Raw genomic sequence first — 15017 nt, 5'->3', positions numbered from 1 at the left:
AGTTTAGCATTTTACATTATGAATGCTCCCACCCCAAGTACAGTCTTGAAGTAACACACTAACCATAGTTTACATCGTGAGCCAGTTATAGAATATCAGCGGAAAAAAGCAACAACTAAAAACACTTGACCTAAACATCTGGAAAATTTGGACAAACCTGTATAGGACTTGCCAATTCTTAGAAGTTGCTAATGAGTCGGGTACTTTCAGTTAAGTTACTTTCTTTGCTATGATTTTTAAAAAGTAGAGTTTCCTAATGTAATTGTTAGCTACTTTCATGATAAAATGGAGTCTGTCTGTTAGTTTGTGCTAATCAATAACTGAGAAGATCACACTTGTGGTATGCGTAGCTAATAGGACAGATGCTATTTTTTGCACTTTTGGGTAGCTTTCATATCGAGATGGCTGCCTATGCAAACCTATGCTGTTTATGCTTTTTTGTTTTTCAGGCCAAGTACACTGGGAGGATGGGAAAGTCTCTGGGACAGTATACAGTGGGGAAGAGAAACTCACTCACCTGCTAGTGAAGGTAAATAGATTTGCACAAATACCTTTGTGGGATGCATATCCATAAACACCTTAATTCCCTATGTATAATTCCTATTTATCTTGTCTTGGAGGATGGTAGAACAAAGAGCATTGATCTGAAGCCAAAGGAAAAGATTGAAATAGATCTGGATGAAGGAGGGGGAGTTATAGCAAAACATTTGGCCATGGAATAGATGACCAAAGGCTGTGGCTGTCAAAGCACCATTGCTGTAGATAGTCAAGAACAGATTAGGTAAAACACTTGGATGATAAAACAAGTAACAAATTACAAGGGAATGGGTAAACTGACATTGGTCTTCTGCAGCCTTACCACCATTGATACTGTGAAAGTGAGGCACTGATTGCACTACACTGGATCCAGCAAGGCTGCATGGCTATAGTGGCTGACTACATCTTGAATATGGCCCGCAGCTACCTATTCCAGGACTGGGCTTCTGTGGAAGTTCTGACTGAGACAGTCTGTTAACGTGCTAAGTTGGGCCCCTCACAAGGTTCTGGTTGCCATGGCTTAAACAGAAACAAACTATATTGTGCAGGCCATATTCAGACAGTAGTAAAATCAGAGGGTTGGCTTGCTTCAGCCAAGACTCTGTTGGGTGCTAGCCAGGAACTTCTCTCCTTGGGACAGTTGAAAGAGTTCTAAACAGCCCAAAGACCTGTGTAGTCCCCTTGATCAGAAACGCTTCTCCCTCTTCTGGGGGCAGCCTTTATAGTAACCAACAAGCTCCATTTGGGTACTTACCTCAGTGTTTGCTTCCTATTGCCTGTTAATTTTCCTTGCTTCTCAGGTGCTTGGATGTATAAACTCCATCACAGCTTTTCTTCAGGAAATCTTGCTAAATTCTTTGGTTCTAGATCTGTGGACATAGGTATTGTTCTGTATAATGGCTGATTATGCCGTCACCGACTTCAGTAGAATTGCTCCTGATTCTGGCCAGTGGAGAGCAGAATCAAGTTCGCACTAACTTTTGCTTGTCATGTGACCCAATGGTTGCAAAATATTTAGGTATGAAATAGTAGCTTCTGAGAACACTTCTGATGTATATCAGGTGAGCAGTCTTACTTCTAGGAGTTTGTTTCCTCAGCTGAACCATCTGCCTATAGTTACTCCAGAGTTCTCCTTTGGCCACAAACTTGTCTGTTACTGTTGTAGATCTCGTTCTAAAGTTAATTCTTCAAACAAAGATATTGAGTGCTGCTTGTACTAACGAGTGCTTTAGTGGCTTATTTCTTAAAAGAATAAAAGCTGGTATTTGTAAAACTTCATCTAGTAAAGTGGCCATTTGTTTTCTTTTAATAGAGGTAAGCTGAGAACAGGTGTATTTGCACCTTATTACTTATTTAAACAGCGTATGTAACTGAAATAGGCCAGTCCTCATGTCTTTTTTTGGTTGCATAATTGTACCACAGGCCAGGTGTGCCCTAGGTAATTCTGGAGTTAGCCACAGTGGGTAGACCATGTGAATGTCTACATCACATCTATAGCTTTAGTTGCTTGTAGAAACTCCTACACCTAAAGTCTAAAATGCTGCTTTGGACCTCTTACGACTTGCTGCTGCTTCTTGCCGCTATGGCTGAAAATAACTCATTGAGCCAGCTCACTTGTAATGCTGTCTGTGTTGCCACGTTTGAGTCCCATTGTAGAACTTGCTGAACAGTAACCCAGCTCTTTGCCTTACAATGCTATATTGCAGAACAACTTGCTCTTTTCTTTCTGAAGGTTTATGGGGAGTTTGCATGGAGTAATCCCCTTCATCCAGATATATTTCCAGGGCTGAGGAAAATGGAAGCAGAGGTGGTGAGGATGGCTTGCACGCTCTTCAATGGGGGACCTGATTCCTGTGGAGTAGTAAGTAATCTGGAAGCTGAATTTGTCCCCCTTAAATGTATGAACTTTCCTAATTTAACTTTCCACACTTCCTTTTCTACTACCTGTACTGAAATTATTCCTGTATGTAGTGTTAGGCCTTTTCTACACTGGAAAAGGTTTGCTGGTATAGCTATACTGGTAAAGCTTCTCAATGGAGTTTATACTGGCAGAATATTTTTTGTCAATATAATTTATACCAGTTCCCTGAAAGAAATAAGTTACTCTGGCAAAAAGACTTTTGCCAGTATAACTACATCTGCATTAGGGCTGTGTGTGCATGTCCTAGCTTGCATAGCCACATGCTATGTCTTAATGGGCATATGTCTTCTGACATTGCTATGCCGGCAAAAACTGGTAAGCATAGACCAGATGGGGAAAGGGACACAGCCTGCTCTAAAATGTAACTGGTTTGGGGTGATTTGGGGTGGTAGCTTTTCTTTAATTTTGCTAATCTAGAAATCTACCAGCGTACCAAAACTAGGATTGCAAACAATTCCGGCTGGTTGTCTGGGAGACCACTAAGAAGCAGTTGAGGGTATTACATAGCTTTGATCAAAAGGGTGTGGTACATATTGTCCTTGTCCAGTTTGTAAATTGTCTGAAGAAGTTAGCTATCATGGTTTTAAAGCTCACAGGCACTGAAATTAACAAGTCAAAAACATTGACTGAATTAGTGGCTTGCAAGAGGAGTTTTAGTCCATGTCCCTCATTTCATACTTTCAAAACATTCACACTTTTTGTTGTACTAACAAAAGGGTCCTTCCCATAAAAATACGGCAAGTATTTTCTGATGTTCCCCATCTCTTATCTTGAAGTTAGATTGTAAGCTTCTCAAGGCAGGGACTGTCTTTTTGGAGTTTGTGCAGTGCCTCACACCGTGGGGTCTTAGTCAGTAATTGGCATCTCTAACTGGTACTGCAATACAAGTAAGAAGTAGGCTGTGTTGTAAATTGTAGAGTATTAAGTCTATCGTAGGCAAGATACTGGTGGCAGATTATGAATTAAGTTATCAGAACCTGCCATGCAATTGCTACTGGTAATGCTGCCCATGTGCTGGTGTACTATATGGCCAGTTGAAGGTTAAAAAACAAACTTTATTTCTGAAAGACACTTAACCACACCTGACTTAACCATACTGTCTTACAGTTGGAGAAAACATTGACTAAATTATTTCTAAGGGGAGGTTAGTCTGGATTGAAGTCTGTCACACCAATTTTTATCTACAAATGTGATTTTAATTAGTGCCTAATTTAGGAGTTGTCATGTACATAGCAGAATTTTTTGCAACACTTCTCTCACGTTCGGATAGCTTCACTCACAAACTTTCAACACCTAAAGTGGTTAGTTTTTTTTAATTGTTCATGATAACTTTAAAAAGTGTCTAAGTTGGGGTGGAAGTGCTGTTGCCTAAATTAAAATGCAAACACATACAAGATAAATATAAGATTCACCAGCTGCTCCTCTTTTTAAATCCAGAAAATACCCAAAGATGACATTAAAACCTTAAAATACCCCCCTAATAAAAATACCAGCTTTTGCCCTCCTCTCCTCCCCCCCCTTTGAAGCTTGGGTAATTAAAAGGGGCTTTGCAGCATGCCCTGAAGCGCTGTAAATTTGAGGTATAGGCATAAGTACAGCTGAAATTTAAGCAGAAGCCTAAGCAAAGCAGTCAGGGAAGTGTTAAATTTGGTGTGGAAATTACATACTACCTTGTTGAACAGTTACCTAATATGCAAGGCCAGTGGGAGAGTTGAAGTGGTTAGTCAGAAACTACTAAAATTAACGTAACCCTGTAACTAACTTCCTGAAGCTAGTCTTGCAGGTGTTGAGTTCCCTCAATGTATAAGACAGGCACTTTGAAACAACAGATTTCAAAAATGGAATTAGGAGTTTGTGACCTCGGGACTTCTTGGTGCCTCATGGCCCTGGGGAAGCATCACAGAGCTAAAGGAAGGCCTTGGAGGGGTGGTATGGAGACCAGATATTGTTTTGAGCACATAGTGTGACAGGCAGTCTCAAAGGGTCAGAAGTGGACCATGATTTCAGAATGGTAACTTCTAGGTAAGGTTTTGTATCTAAATATTTTATCAGGATTTCTGATGGCTCAAAGAGTCATTGCAGAGAGTTGTGCCAAGCAGTTAAAAGAATATTTCTTCTAAGCACTTTTTAGACTTAAGTGTTGTCCCCCCACCTTCTGTAGTTCAAATAACACCCAGATCATTATCTCTGAAGGGCCAGAGAAAAACTATTTTATCTGTGCCTTCACTTTGTTTACTTTGTGCATTTGACACTACTGACCTTGTAAGTGGCAGTCAGCTTTAAAAGACAAACATTTACCGGGGGAGTAGCGAAGCCACAAAATGAGCCACACCAAAAGAGGTGGTGGTAGTGTTTGAATCTACTTCTACTATTTTTTTTTTAAACTAATTGAGTAATCTAAAAGTTGCTGGTGTCCCTTTTTAATGTCTGAAGTTACTGTTTAATTTTTATTCCACCTACAGTTTTGTAGTTTAAAATATACATTTGCTCCTGAAATTGTTGGTCATAACTGCTGTTTTTGAGACCTATAGTCTGCCCCTGTCTGGAGACATTACTGTCTGGTTTCTTTCATTCTGGATGAGGTGACCATTGTTGTTACTAATCTGAAGTAGGGAATTGGGACTGCTATTATAATTTCAGCTGTGGTCTGTTAAGACAGGTGAAGCATGTTGGATAAACAATATAAAAATTCAGTGGCCGTGATGCCCGGAAAAAAAAAAAAAGAAAATGTTTCTATTTCTGTAATTGCTTTTCATAGAGTGCAAATCTGTTTTCTTGTCACTCTAAGAAATAAGAACTCCTGAGAGAAATCCAGTTCTACTCATGTATGACTACTTGCAGCACTTTGAATGATACTGATGCCTTGGACAAGTGTAGAAACAAAATTAGAGTAAATTATCAGTGTAGTCAGTGTTAAATTAGATGCAAAACTTCCATTATTTCTGGAAGTAGTCTTCATTCTGGACACGTTGCTAAAATTGTTCTCCTTAGGTTTAAATACTACTATTGTTAATCCCTCGTAGGAGTTTTCAACTCACCTTTTTTCCCCTGAATTACTTTGTAAGATGATAGTCTTTTCCCACAGGAAAAAGGTGTTCCCAGTTCTTTTTTAATCACTTTTTTTTTTTTTGGTGGCACTTAATTTTAGGGGGCAATAACAAGAGACTCAGAATTGAGGCTTAAAATCAGTATTGAGTCATTGAACATTCACTGCATAGTCTGGGTATTTCTTTCTCTTGTGATGTGGATGTGATGTGGATTCTCAACTGCAATCTTTTACAAGGACTTATACAAAAAGAGAGAATGTTTTATGGATTTTCTCTGTAATTCCAATAAGGGGCTTTTCCACGTAACTTCAGTTAATGATTTTCCTTTTTTTCTGTTAATCAGCAAAATTCATGACATTTTAAAGATTAACAACAGGTTTGAGCAATGTCATAGAGGAAAACGGAGCACTTTTGAAAAACAAAACAAACCCTCCCCAGAAACCTCTCCATCCCTTTGAAACCCAGCTTTTAAAAATGAGACGTTTGCACTATTCTTGTGGACTTACCTATGGATTCCACTTCTGCAGATCTGTGCGTTTTATCTACCAGTGACAAGACTAGATCACCTTGGGAGGTGTAAGTAGTAGGATTGACAGGAAGTTTTCTTGTAGGGGTCTTTTGTGATACTGCCAGCATGGAATAGCTATGCACTAGATCTTGGTGTGCATGCGTCCCCAGCAACACACTACAATTTGTTGGTATCATTCACAGGGCTAGTACACTGGGAAAATCATAAGGACTTCTTGCCAGGTTTGTCTCCCATCTCCTGCAGATTTTATTTTCTAGTCAACAGTTAAACTCTGGAAACCACAGTTCTGTGAAAGATCTTAAGGTAGGGGTTAGATGGGTTTCTTCTTTCTAATGAAGAGGTAAATGAATAGGGATGTATTGAGAGTGGTGGCTCATAGAGACTTGTGAGGACCAATAAGCTTTCCTTCTCTTGATAATGAGACATGAGTATAATTTAACTCTTGTTAAACATCACATTTTCACTTTTAAATGCTAACTTGAGATGTATAAAGAGGTATTTGCTTTTGAATTTCCATAGTAATAGAGTTTGGAGGCAATGGGTGAGGGAACAAATAACACATTTTAGGAAGGATGGAGGGATTTTGTTCTTCCTTATCCTCCATTTAAAAAAAAAAACGCTCCTATTCTTGATTTTTGCACTTACTTTTCTGCACTGGCTTCTGAAGCTAGAGTACTAGGGTAGAAAAACAAAAGCAGTGTCTAGTTTGACTGCTTTCATACAGGACAACTTCTGCTACTGTAGACTTTCCTTTTGAAGAGAGCAGAGACAAATATCTAAGAAGGTTGTGGACTGGTGCTGAATCACCCTGCATTGGCCAGTTGCCTAGTTCACCGCAGACACTAGAGGAAGAGAGATCCTATGACAGTGATTCAGGCCCTATGTACATGAGAGGGTCTGCCAGTATAACTATACACTGGCAAATCCTCCTAGTGGGGACGCAGCTTATCAGCAAAAGCACTCTTTTGCTGATATAGTTTATATCTGTTCCCCAGACAAGTTGAGCTATATTGGCAAAGGATGTTCTTGCTTGTATAACTGCATTTACACTACGGCTTCTGCTGCATAGCTATGTTGGTGATGAGTGTAGAAAAGCTATAACATCCATAAGTGACATAGCTATGCTGACAAAATTCTTAAGTAGTTTGCAGCCTGGCATATACATTGGTATGTGGCACAATCTGTACATGCAGGCAACTGTCCAGTGCTGCAAGCTAAACTTCATAGCAAATAGGTATCTGCTCAGTTTGTTAGTGGAGGTGTCCTCCCGAAGGTGAAGGAGAGATGGAAGCAAAATCGGGAGTTCCTCAGTGAAGTCTGAGAGGGCAAATATGGAAGACTAGGGTTGTTAGTCTAGTCCTGTTTGAAGGGTAAGGGGATTCTTTGTTCAAGTGGACAGAAGGAGCAGGACCTGGTGGCATAAACTTCTTAGCTTCTAATAATACAAATGGAAGATTGTGGCAAATAAGTAGCAAAATGTAGGTGTTTCAATAAATAAGTCATATGTTCATTTAAATATCACTAATTAATAATAAAGAGAAACAATTCTGTTAATATTTTATTACATTTAAGTAGTGAGGTCTTCAAATGTGTCAGCAATTTTTCCAAAGAAAATGGTTAAGGAGCTTGCGGAAGAATTTGGGAGTGACTGACATGGCTTATAAAACCGCATGTTTGTGATGTTCCTGCCATCACCTGCTTTCTTAACAATAAACACAGCTGTCTGTTTTATCCTCATAGTTTGAAGCTCTGTTCCCTCAAGCCTTTCAGTTTGCAAACTACGATGAACAGTTTGTTTTCAAATCTATGGTATGGATGTTGCCTGAAGCAGCTCTTGCTGCTTGGCACAGACATCAGCAGGAATAAAAACAGTGGGAGTCTTTTTGTTTTTGTTTCTGTGACCTTTGTTCCTGAGATCTGTATGTGTTTAGTCACTGTCAGAATTCCATTTAGTTTTGCAGATGTCACTTTTTGGGGTTTTGCAGCAGACCAGCAATACCTCTAAAGGCTCTTCTGCCCTTTGTAGTTTCATTTGTGGTAAAACCATCTCAGCTAGCTTGTGAATGAGTAACCTATTCTGTCACCTGTCTTCAAAATGAAGACAACTTGTGTTTAGATATATGTTTAGGGTTGCAATGGTCCTCAAGCACTAGAAAGCTACTTTAATCTGTTCTTTGGTTTCTAGTTCACTTGTTAACTGAGCCTTTCTTATAAATCTCTAGCCTGAAATTTCATTTAGAGCATTAGCACGTTAACCTCTCAACCCCTCCCTTTCCCCCTCCACTCCCCAGTTCTGCAAATGTACTTAGTGTTTGATTTGTTTCTTCTTTTCACAACAGATGACCTCTGGTGGGACCGAGAGCATCCTAATGGCATGTAAAGCCTACAGGGATCTGGCCTATGAGAAAGGAATCAAACACCCAGAAATGTATGCAGCTACCTCCATGGCTTTTTTTCTTTCACAGATTTGTATGATTTTATTGTTCCTGAAAAATGATCGCCTCACAGTCCTGGTTTCGAGCGGGTGCTATGCTACACTCTTCTCTCATTTCTTTTGGTCCATACCTTCCCCCTCAACCCCGCGTCCCCCACTCATCTGTCAACTTTCTGAGGACCAACCTAGGACAAAAACCCAAACTGCAAGAAATAATGCAAAATAGTATACCAAACTTTAAACAGTATGAGATAACATTAACATGAACAGTGTTGCTCATGATTCATCACTTCTGATTTGAATTAGAGTGTATGTGATTGGGACATAGGTACACTTGGGTCTAAAGTTAGAGATGGGTGAGAAGCATCTCTATTTCCGTCCCCCAAAAGCTTTGCCGGTACCTAAATCCTCACCTACAAAACCAAGACCATTTCAGCTTTGGACCTCGCTTGAGCAGAGTTTGTCACCACTTCAAGTGTGTTAGAGTTTTGATTTGTTCAAATAAGAGTTCTTTTGCCTTATTCCAAATTTCTAAGCCTGAGGAAGGAGCCCTTTTCCTCTCTTAACACTGTTGCAGACTGCTAAACAACTCTGAAGTCTCATGAATCCAAGTCTAGCATCTTGGGTTAATCTTTTTGAGCCTTCAGTCACTGCCATCTATTGGGCTTTTTATAGATTGCATGTTGCTTTCCTTCAGTGTACTTGCATCCCCACTTCTTTGTATTTTGATGTCTTATTACAGAGCAAACCTCAGTGACACTGCACAATTTTAACATTTTTTATAACAAGACTTCATTTTGGAAGAGATGAGAACTTTATTTTGAAGAACTGGAGAATTAGGAGTTTTGTATTTATTTCTTATAAGTCCATGTAAAAAGAGAGAGCCCTTTTGAAGCAGTTTCCTCTAACTATGCCTTTAGAGTTTGTGAAGTGAATGGTGGAATACTGTATATTTTAGTTCAGAAAAGCACAGGGCCTGTGTGCTCAAAATAATCTTTGGCCCACATTTCCTGGTTTTTTTAAATCATGCCAGTAGGCTGACTATCCTCTGTCTGTAAGGGCTAATGTATAAAAATGCCTGCTGTATGAATTTTGGCTTATACCTGGACAGGTATTCAAATTAAACCTAAACATTCCTTGAGTTGAAGTATTGACGTTTCTCTTTTCAGATTGGTTCCAATGAGTGTTCATGCAGCATTTGATAAAGCAGCTCATTATTTTGGGTTGAAGATTGTGCACATACCATTGACGAAGACCATGCAAGTGGATGTGCAGGTATTGCTCGTAGACAGCACTAGATACCTCTTCTGCCGAAAACTTGCAGTAATGTTCCTGAAATAGTCTTCTGTCTGTCAGGGATGGGTTGATAGGTAGGGACAGTGGTGATGAACAGTGCTTATCAGAAACAGCAAATAAAACTGCAGCCAAAATAATTGTTGCATTCTACATTGGGTCATGCTGTAAACAATTTAGATTTAAACCACTGCTTTGACCTAGCACGTTAATTTAAATTGAATATATCCTTGTGTCTAGGCATTGCAGAAGCACCTTCAACTGGGTTTCAAACAAAGTTGGACAAAATATTATAAAAACTGAGATATAAACTTGCACGTACCAGGACTGGGTTAAATGACTCAATTGGACTCTTATGCTTATAACTAAAGTGTGGAGCGTGCTATTTCATTACAAGAGCTATGAAATCGAAGTGATCGGATGTAGACTACTGTTGTTATAGAGTGACAGTAGTTTAAAGTTCTTACAGAAGGCACAAATGAACACCTGTTTACAGCATATGCAGAAGAGTCCTCCTGTGTACGCTATTCATAGGCTGTTGTGTTTTGGTTCATTTGAAATCTAGTAGCTTCATTTTTTGGCAGGGTGGAAATTGGAAAATGGTGTGCGAGTATTTTCTCTCTTTAAATCTTCAGGCAATGAGAAGAGCCATTTCAAGGAACACTGCAATGCTTGTCTGTTCAGCTCCCCAGTTCCCTCATGGAGTTATGGACCCAATTGAGGAGGTGGCAAAGGTAGAGTACCCCTTGAAATATGAGGTTGGAAGGGAGGAGGAGTTAAATAAGACTTGAATATCCTTGGCAAGTGTTTTCTTTGTAGAAAACCATATAAATGCAGAATTGTAGCACTGGTGAATGAATCTGGTAGAAGGAGGAGCAAGCTAACTGGAAAGATAGCTACTGTTTTAAAGCAGATCAGCTACTAATCAACAGAGGCTGAGAAGAAGTTTGTGAGGGTGGGGAATATAAGATTGTCAGGTTTTGGTATAATTTGTAACATACTCATTTAAAACCTTGCCCCAAGAGCATAGGATTTAAGTATTTGAAATGACAACTGAGCATTGCTGTAAAACTGGCTGCTCAGTGCTCTCTAAAACTTGAGTCATTTTGTACAGTGATATGTCACGCTGATGAAGATTCTTGCAAAATGGCAAATTTTAAGTGCATGCTTGTCTCCAAAAGTGGAATAAACTGCCAATGTCTTGTATCTGCCTTCTGCTGTTGCTGACGATGCTTTATTGTAATAGGCTATTTCTCAATTATCTGGCACTAGATTTCTTCACTACAGGACCAAGTCTGTGTGGGGAGAGCAGCAGGAGGATGAGCTGTGGTAGGGGTCTGGAGATGAAACAGTTTTGTTTAAACAAACATGGTTAGAAAACTACTTAGGTAAAATCAAAGGGTTTAGAATGAGCTTTTTAAAGTGGGCTCATGACTAGAGTTGGTGGGAGGAGAGAACATTAGATACATAAAAAATTAGGTGAAATACAAATTAAAAATGTAACAAATCAGGGAGTCTCAAACTGTTTTTAATGTGGAACACATCTTAATAGTGTATCATGGACACCTCCTCCCATTCAAGTCATGTAACATTCCTGTGGCAATAACAGGAAATGTAATACATTTTTAGCAGGCTCATCATTCATTTTTTAAATCTAGAAGCAAGAAGAGACACCACTATATGATCAACCAGGTCTTCTGGACCCCAAGTGCTCCACAGCTTGAGAATTGGTGTAGTAATGGATTCTGGACCCTTCTGGAGATCCCAGACACTTTGTATTTCACATTTGAGACTATTAACTAAGTCCCAGGAATTCCATTCGATTTACCTCTTTGGTTTTGCTTGAGTAACTAACTAGAACCTCTTGTGTGTGTTTAGCTGGCACTGAAGTATAGAATCCCCTTCCATGTAGATGCCTGTCTGGGTGGCTTCCTCATTGCTTTCATGGAGAAGGCAGGGTTTCCGCTACAGCATCCATTTGACTTCCGTGTGAAAGGTGTGACTAGCATTTCTGCAGATACTCACAAGGTAAGAAGGGGAAGCAGTTGGGGGTACCTGTCTAACTAAATGGTATTGTTTGCACCAGATCCACTTTCTCTATGAAATTATTAGAGACAGTTACTATTTAAAGTGGAGAGCACATGCATGCCATAATGAACTTTCAAGGAAGAGTTCTAATGTCAATCCTATCTTTAGCGTTCCTAATGCACTTCATATTACTGCCGTTGCCTTCCACTAGAATTGAGCTAAGAGGAAGGTGTGGCAGAGATGCAACAGGAATAGAATTGCATGTGGCTATAGGAAATGCCAGGGAACAAATGCAAATGAATGTCCACTTTAGTATTCTCAAACTATATATTCTTGCTGGCATTAGGGGGTTGATATTGAGCATCTGGAGCAACATTTTTCTGCCTGGGTGTGGTCCAGTTATACTGTATTGCAACAATATGTATTTAAACACCACCTATTTGTTATTGACACAAGTTCCAAAGCAGGTAAGAGCATCTCAGATTCAGTACAGCAGGTCAGAAAAGATGTAATTCATGATGGGTACAGTAAGTATTGTTTAGCCCCTTCTTCAACTCTGTTCCTTAACACAAAAAGAAATCATTAATGAAAATAAAGGGCAATACATTTAGGGCAAAGAGAGGAAATTACTTTAAGCGATATTTCATCATTTTGTATACTTTGTGTTGAAGCTGAATTTGAACTCTTCTTTGTCCTCTGAAAAACATATATCTAGTACTTGAAATTAATGTATTTTTGTGCCTATCTTCTCATGTTTTGTAAGTTCAACAGGTGTAACAAGAATGGACAATTTTATGACCCTCTGATACTATAGCTGTGTACTAAATAAGGGGAAGATACAACATCATGCTTCAGGGTATTAGTTGATTCCTTCCTGCTGTGCTTAGGCATTTCTCTGCAGGCAGCTTGAGTGACTGGATCTCTGCCAGAGTTTGGCAAAATCTTTCTGGCGCTACCACTGTACCATAAAATAGCATTGATATCCAGGAAAGGCAGGGGAAGGTTGTTAATATGGACTGTTTCCATATTTGGATACTTCAGGATGTGAGATGAAGTGTGGGAATGTGGATGCCAGTAATGTTATCTAATGTGATCTTGAATTTGTAGTCTTTTACCTGTGTACCGTCTCATACATACCCTTTGTCATTTTAACACTTTGTCTGTCATTATATGTGTCTCTTACAGTATGGCTATGCTCCAAAAGGCTCTTCAGTGGTATTGTACAGTGACAAGAAATACAGGCACTATCAGTTCTTTGTTGCACCTGACTGGCAAGGGGGCATCTATGCCTCCCCCACCATTGCTGGCTCCAGGCCTGGTGGCATCATTGCAGCTTGTTGGGCAACCATGATGTACAAGGGAGAAGATGGTTATGTTGAGGCTACTAAGAAGATCATTAGTACTGCACGGTTCATTGAATCAGGGTATGTTCTTTTTGGCTTTATTTTTGTCTTTCTCTTGATGCCTTCTGGATCTTGAACATAGAACCCCTCCCAAATACCCTTAGCTCCTACCCTTCAGACTAAGGAAGCTAGAGCCCAAAGTCCAGTGTTACTTAATATGGCTTATCCAAACCCCTATTAGTCATAAGTACATATAGAGGATGAGGGTGAGGAGAGGGCCGATTTCCAATAGCAAAGTTAGAGAGAATGTCTTGGTTAAAACCCAATCTCTTCCCTGCAACTTAGTTTGAGGTGGGAGGAGGGAAAAAGGTGTAGGAATTTCTACCAAACTGCTGTCCCTCAACCTTGCTTTGGGGACTTCATCTTTTGTATCAGCCACTAGCTAATGGGTTATGAAATGTGAAATTCTCCACTCTACTGGCTGGAAGAAGGAAGGAGCAGCTGTTCTCTCTGCAAGACTTCCTTGCTGCAGGTTGGCCTGAAGGGCTAGAGCTCTTTGCTCCTCCACTCTCTCCACAGCCTCCATTTGTCGGAGCTCTCTTGATTGTCATAGAGCTGTTCATAGCTTTCCTGAGTGGTTAGCTGCAGCAGCAGTGTTATTCTAGACAGTTTTATTGCCCCCATAGGATTTGTTCTAATGCTATTGGAAGAGCTATGAGCAGCGAGCACAGGCATTAAAGCTGTCTGTAGACTTACATGACATTGCTTTGTTCAGCAGGTTTCTGTTAACCATTTGAAATAAACTTTTTTAAATTAAAGGTATAAATTTTCCAGAAATTAATGTCTTGCACCAGGAAAGCTTCCCATGGGCCTCTAGTGAGTGACCAAGTGGTTCCTCACTCACCATAACATGTAGCTTCCATTGTGAACTGGCTCTCCTCACTAGAAAGCTTGAGAGAGGGGGAAAATGCCTTCCCTTCAGTAAGCATTGCAGACATAGGTTCAGTTCTCCCACAAGAAGTGGCAGGAGATAGGGAGTCATTTTTATGTATCTGAGGCTTTGTTTTGGATAAGTGGGGTTTGGATAATCTTGGTTCTGTTCTGTTGGAATTATTAGCAGCACTTGATAGTGTAGGTCACTAAATCTACCTTTTGTAGGCATGGATTAAGTTTAAGGCTTCTAACAGGTTGGGTCCTAATTACATTCTACTTCCCTATCCTGTTACTCATTCCCAGGGGATTTTGGTGCCATGGGTGCTGTCTGTATCTTTACCTCTATGGTTCCAGAGTGATCTTCTGTTACTATCGAGGAAATAAATCACTTTTAACTGTTTCAAGGTTGCGGAAAATTGACAACATCCTAATTTTTGGAAAACCTGAGGTGTCTGTCATCTCTATTGGATCAGACGTTTTTGACATCTATAGACTGTCAAACTTGTTAGGCACGAGAGGATGGAACTTAAATGTCCTGCAGTTCCCTTCAAGGTGAGTTGATTGCCAAAATGGGAATTATTAATTTAGACCCATTGTAGCCTGGCAGATGAGACAAATATAGCTGTGGTCAAATAATGCCTCTAAATCCAGGAATAGCACCTTTACAGCACTTCTTACAGCCAGTTCTCCCAACATCTTTGTCCAGGAGCTAGATAAGTAGCATCTCTGCTTTACACATGGGGAAAATCAAGTCAGAGAGGCTATGTGATTACCCAAGACCACATAGTGAGTCAGTCGCAGTTTGGATTAGAATTTCAGACTTCCTGAAACACTGTTGTATAACGTGTGTATCTTCCCTGGATTTATTGTATTTGAAGGGGCAATACCAGTGAGTGACCTGCTCTCCCTATTTGAAAATCAACCTGATTATTCTTTAGACCAGTGGCTCTTG

At 39.9% G+C, this 15017-nt stretch overlaps 1 protein-coding gene across 3 annotated transcripts in view; it reads left to right on the top strand.

Moving 5' to 3' along the window:
* Nucleotides 1-15017, top strand: part of SGPL1 (sphingosine-1-phosphate lyase 1) — an 85032-nt gene that overhangs the window by 21285 nt on the left and 48730 nt on the right. For all 3 annotated transcript variants that reach the window (XM_067552675.1, XM_067552674.1, XM_067552673.1), the window contains exons 5-12: nt 450-529; nt 2270-2398; nt 8374-8462; nt 9638-9743; nt 10397-10495; nt 11640-11789; nt 12975-13213; nt 14471-14617. In XM_067552675.1, coding sequence (XP_067408776.1) covers nt 450-529; nt 2270-2398; nt 8374-8462; nt 9638-9743; nt 10397-10495; nt 11640-11789; nt 12975-13213; nt 14471-14617 — 1039 coding nt within the window. The remainder of the gene's footprint in view (nt 1-449; nt 530-2269; nt 2399-8373; nt 8463-9637; nt 9744-10396; nt 10496-11639; nt 11790-12974; nt 13214-14470; nt 14618-15017) is intronic.

This window comes from Emydura macquarii, unplaced genomic scaffold (assembly GCF_026122565.2).
Source record: "Emydura macquarii macquarii isolate MOO-44397 ecotype Brisbane River unplaced genomic scaffold, CSIRO-AGI_Emac_v2 contig_1390, whole genome shotgun sequence".
In the NCBI taxonomy this organism is placed as follows: Eukaryota; Metazoa; Chordata; order Testudines; family Chelidae; genus Emydura; species Emydura macquarii.
The sequence above is the reverse complement of the archived record's forward strand: the minus strand, read 5'-3'. Positions and strand labels throughout refer to the sequence as shown.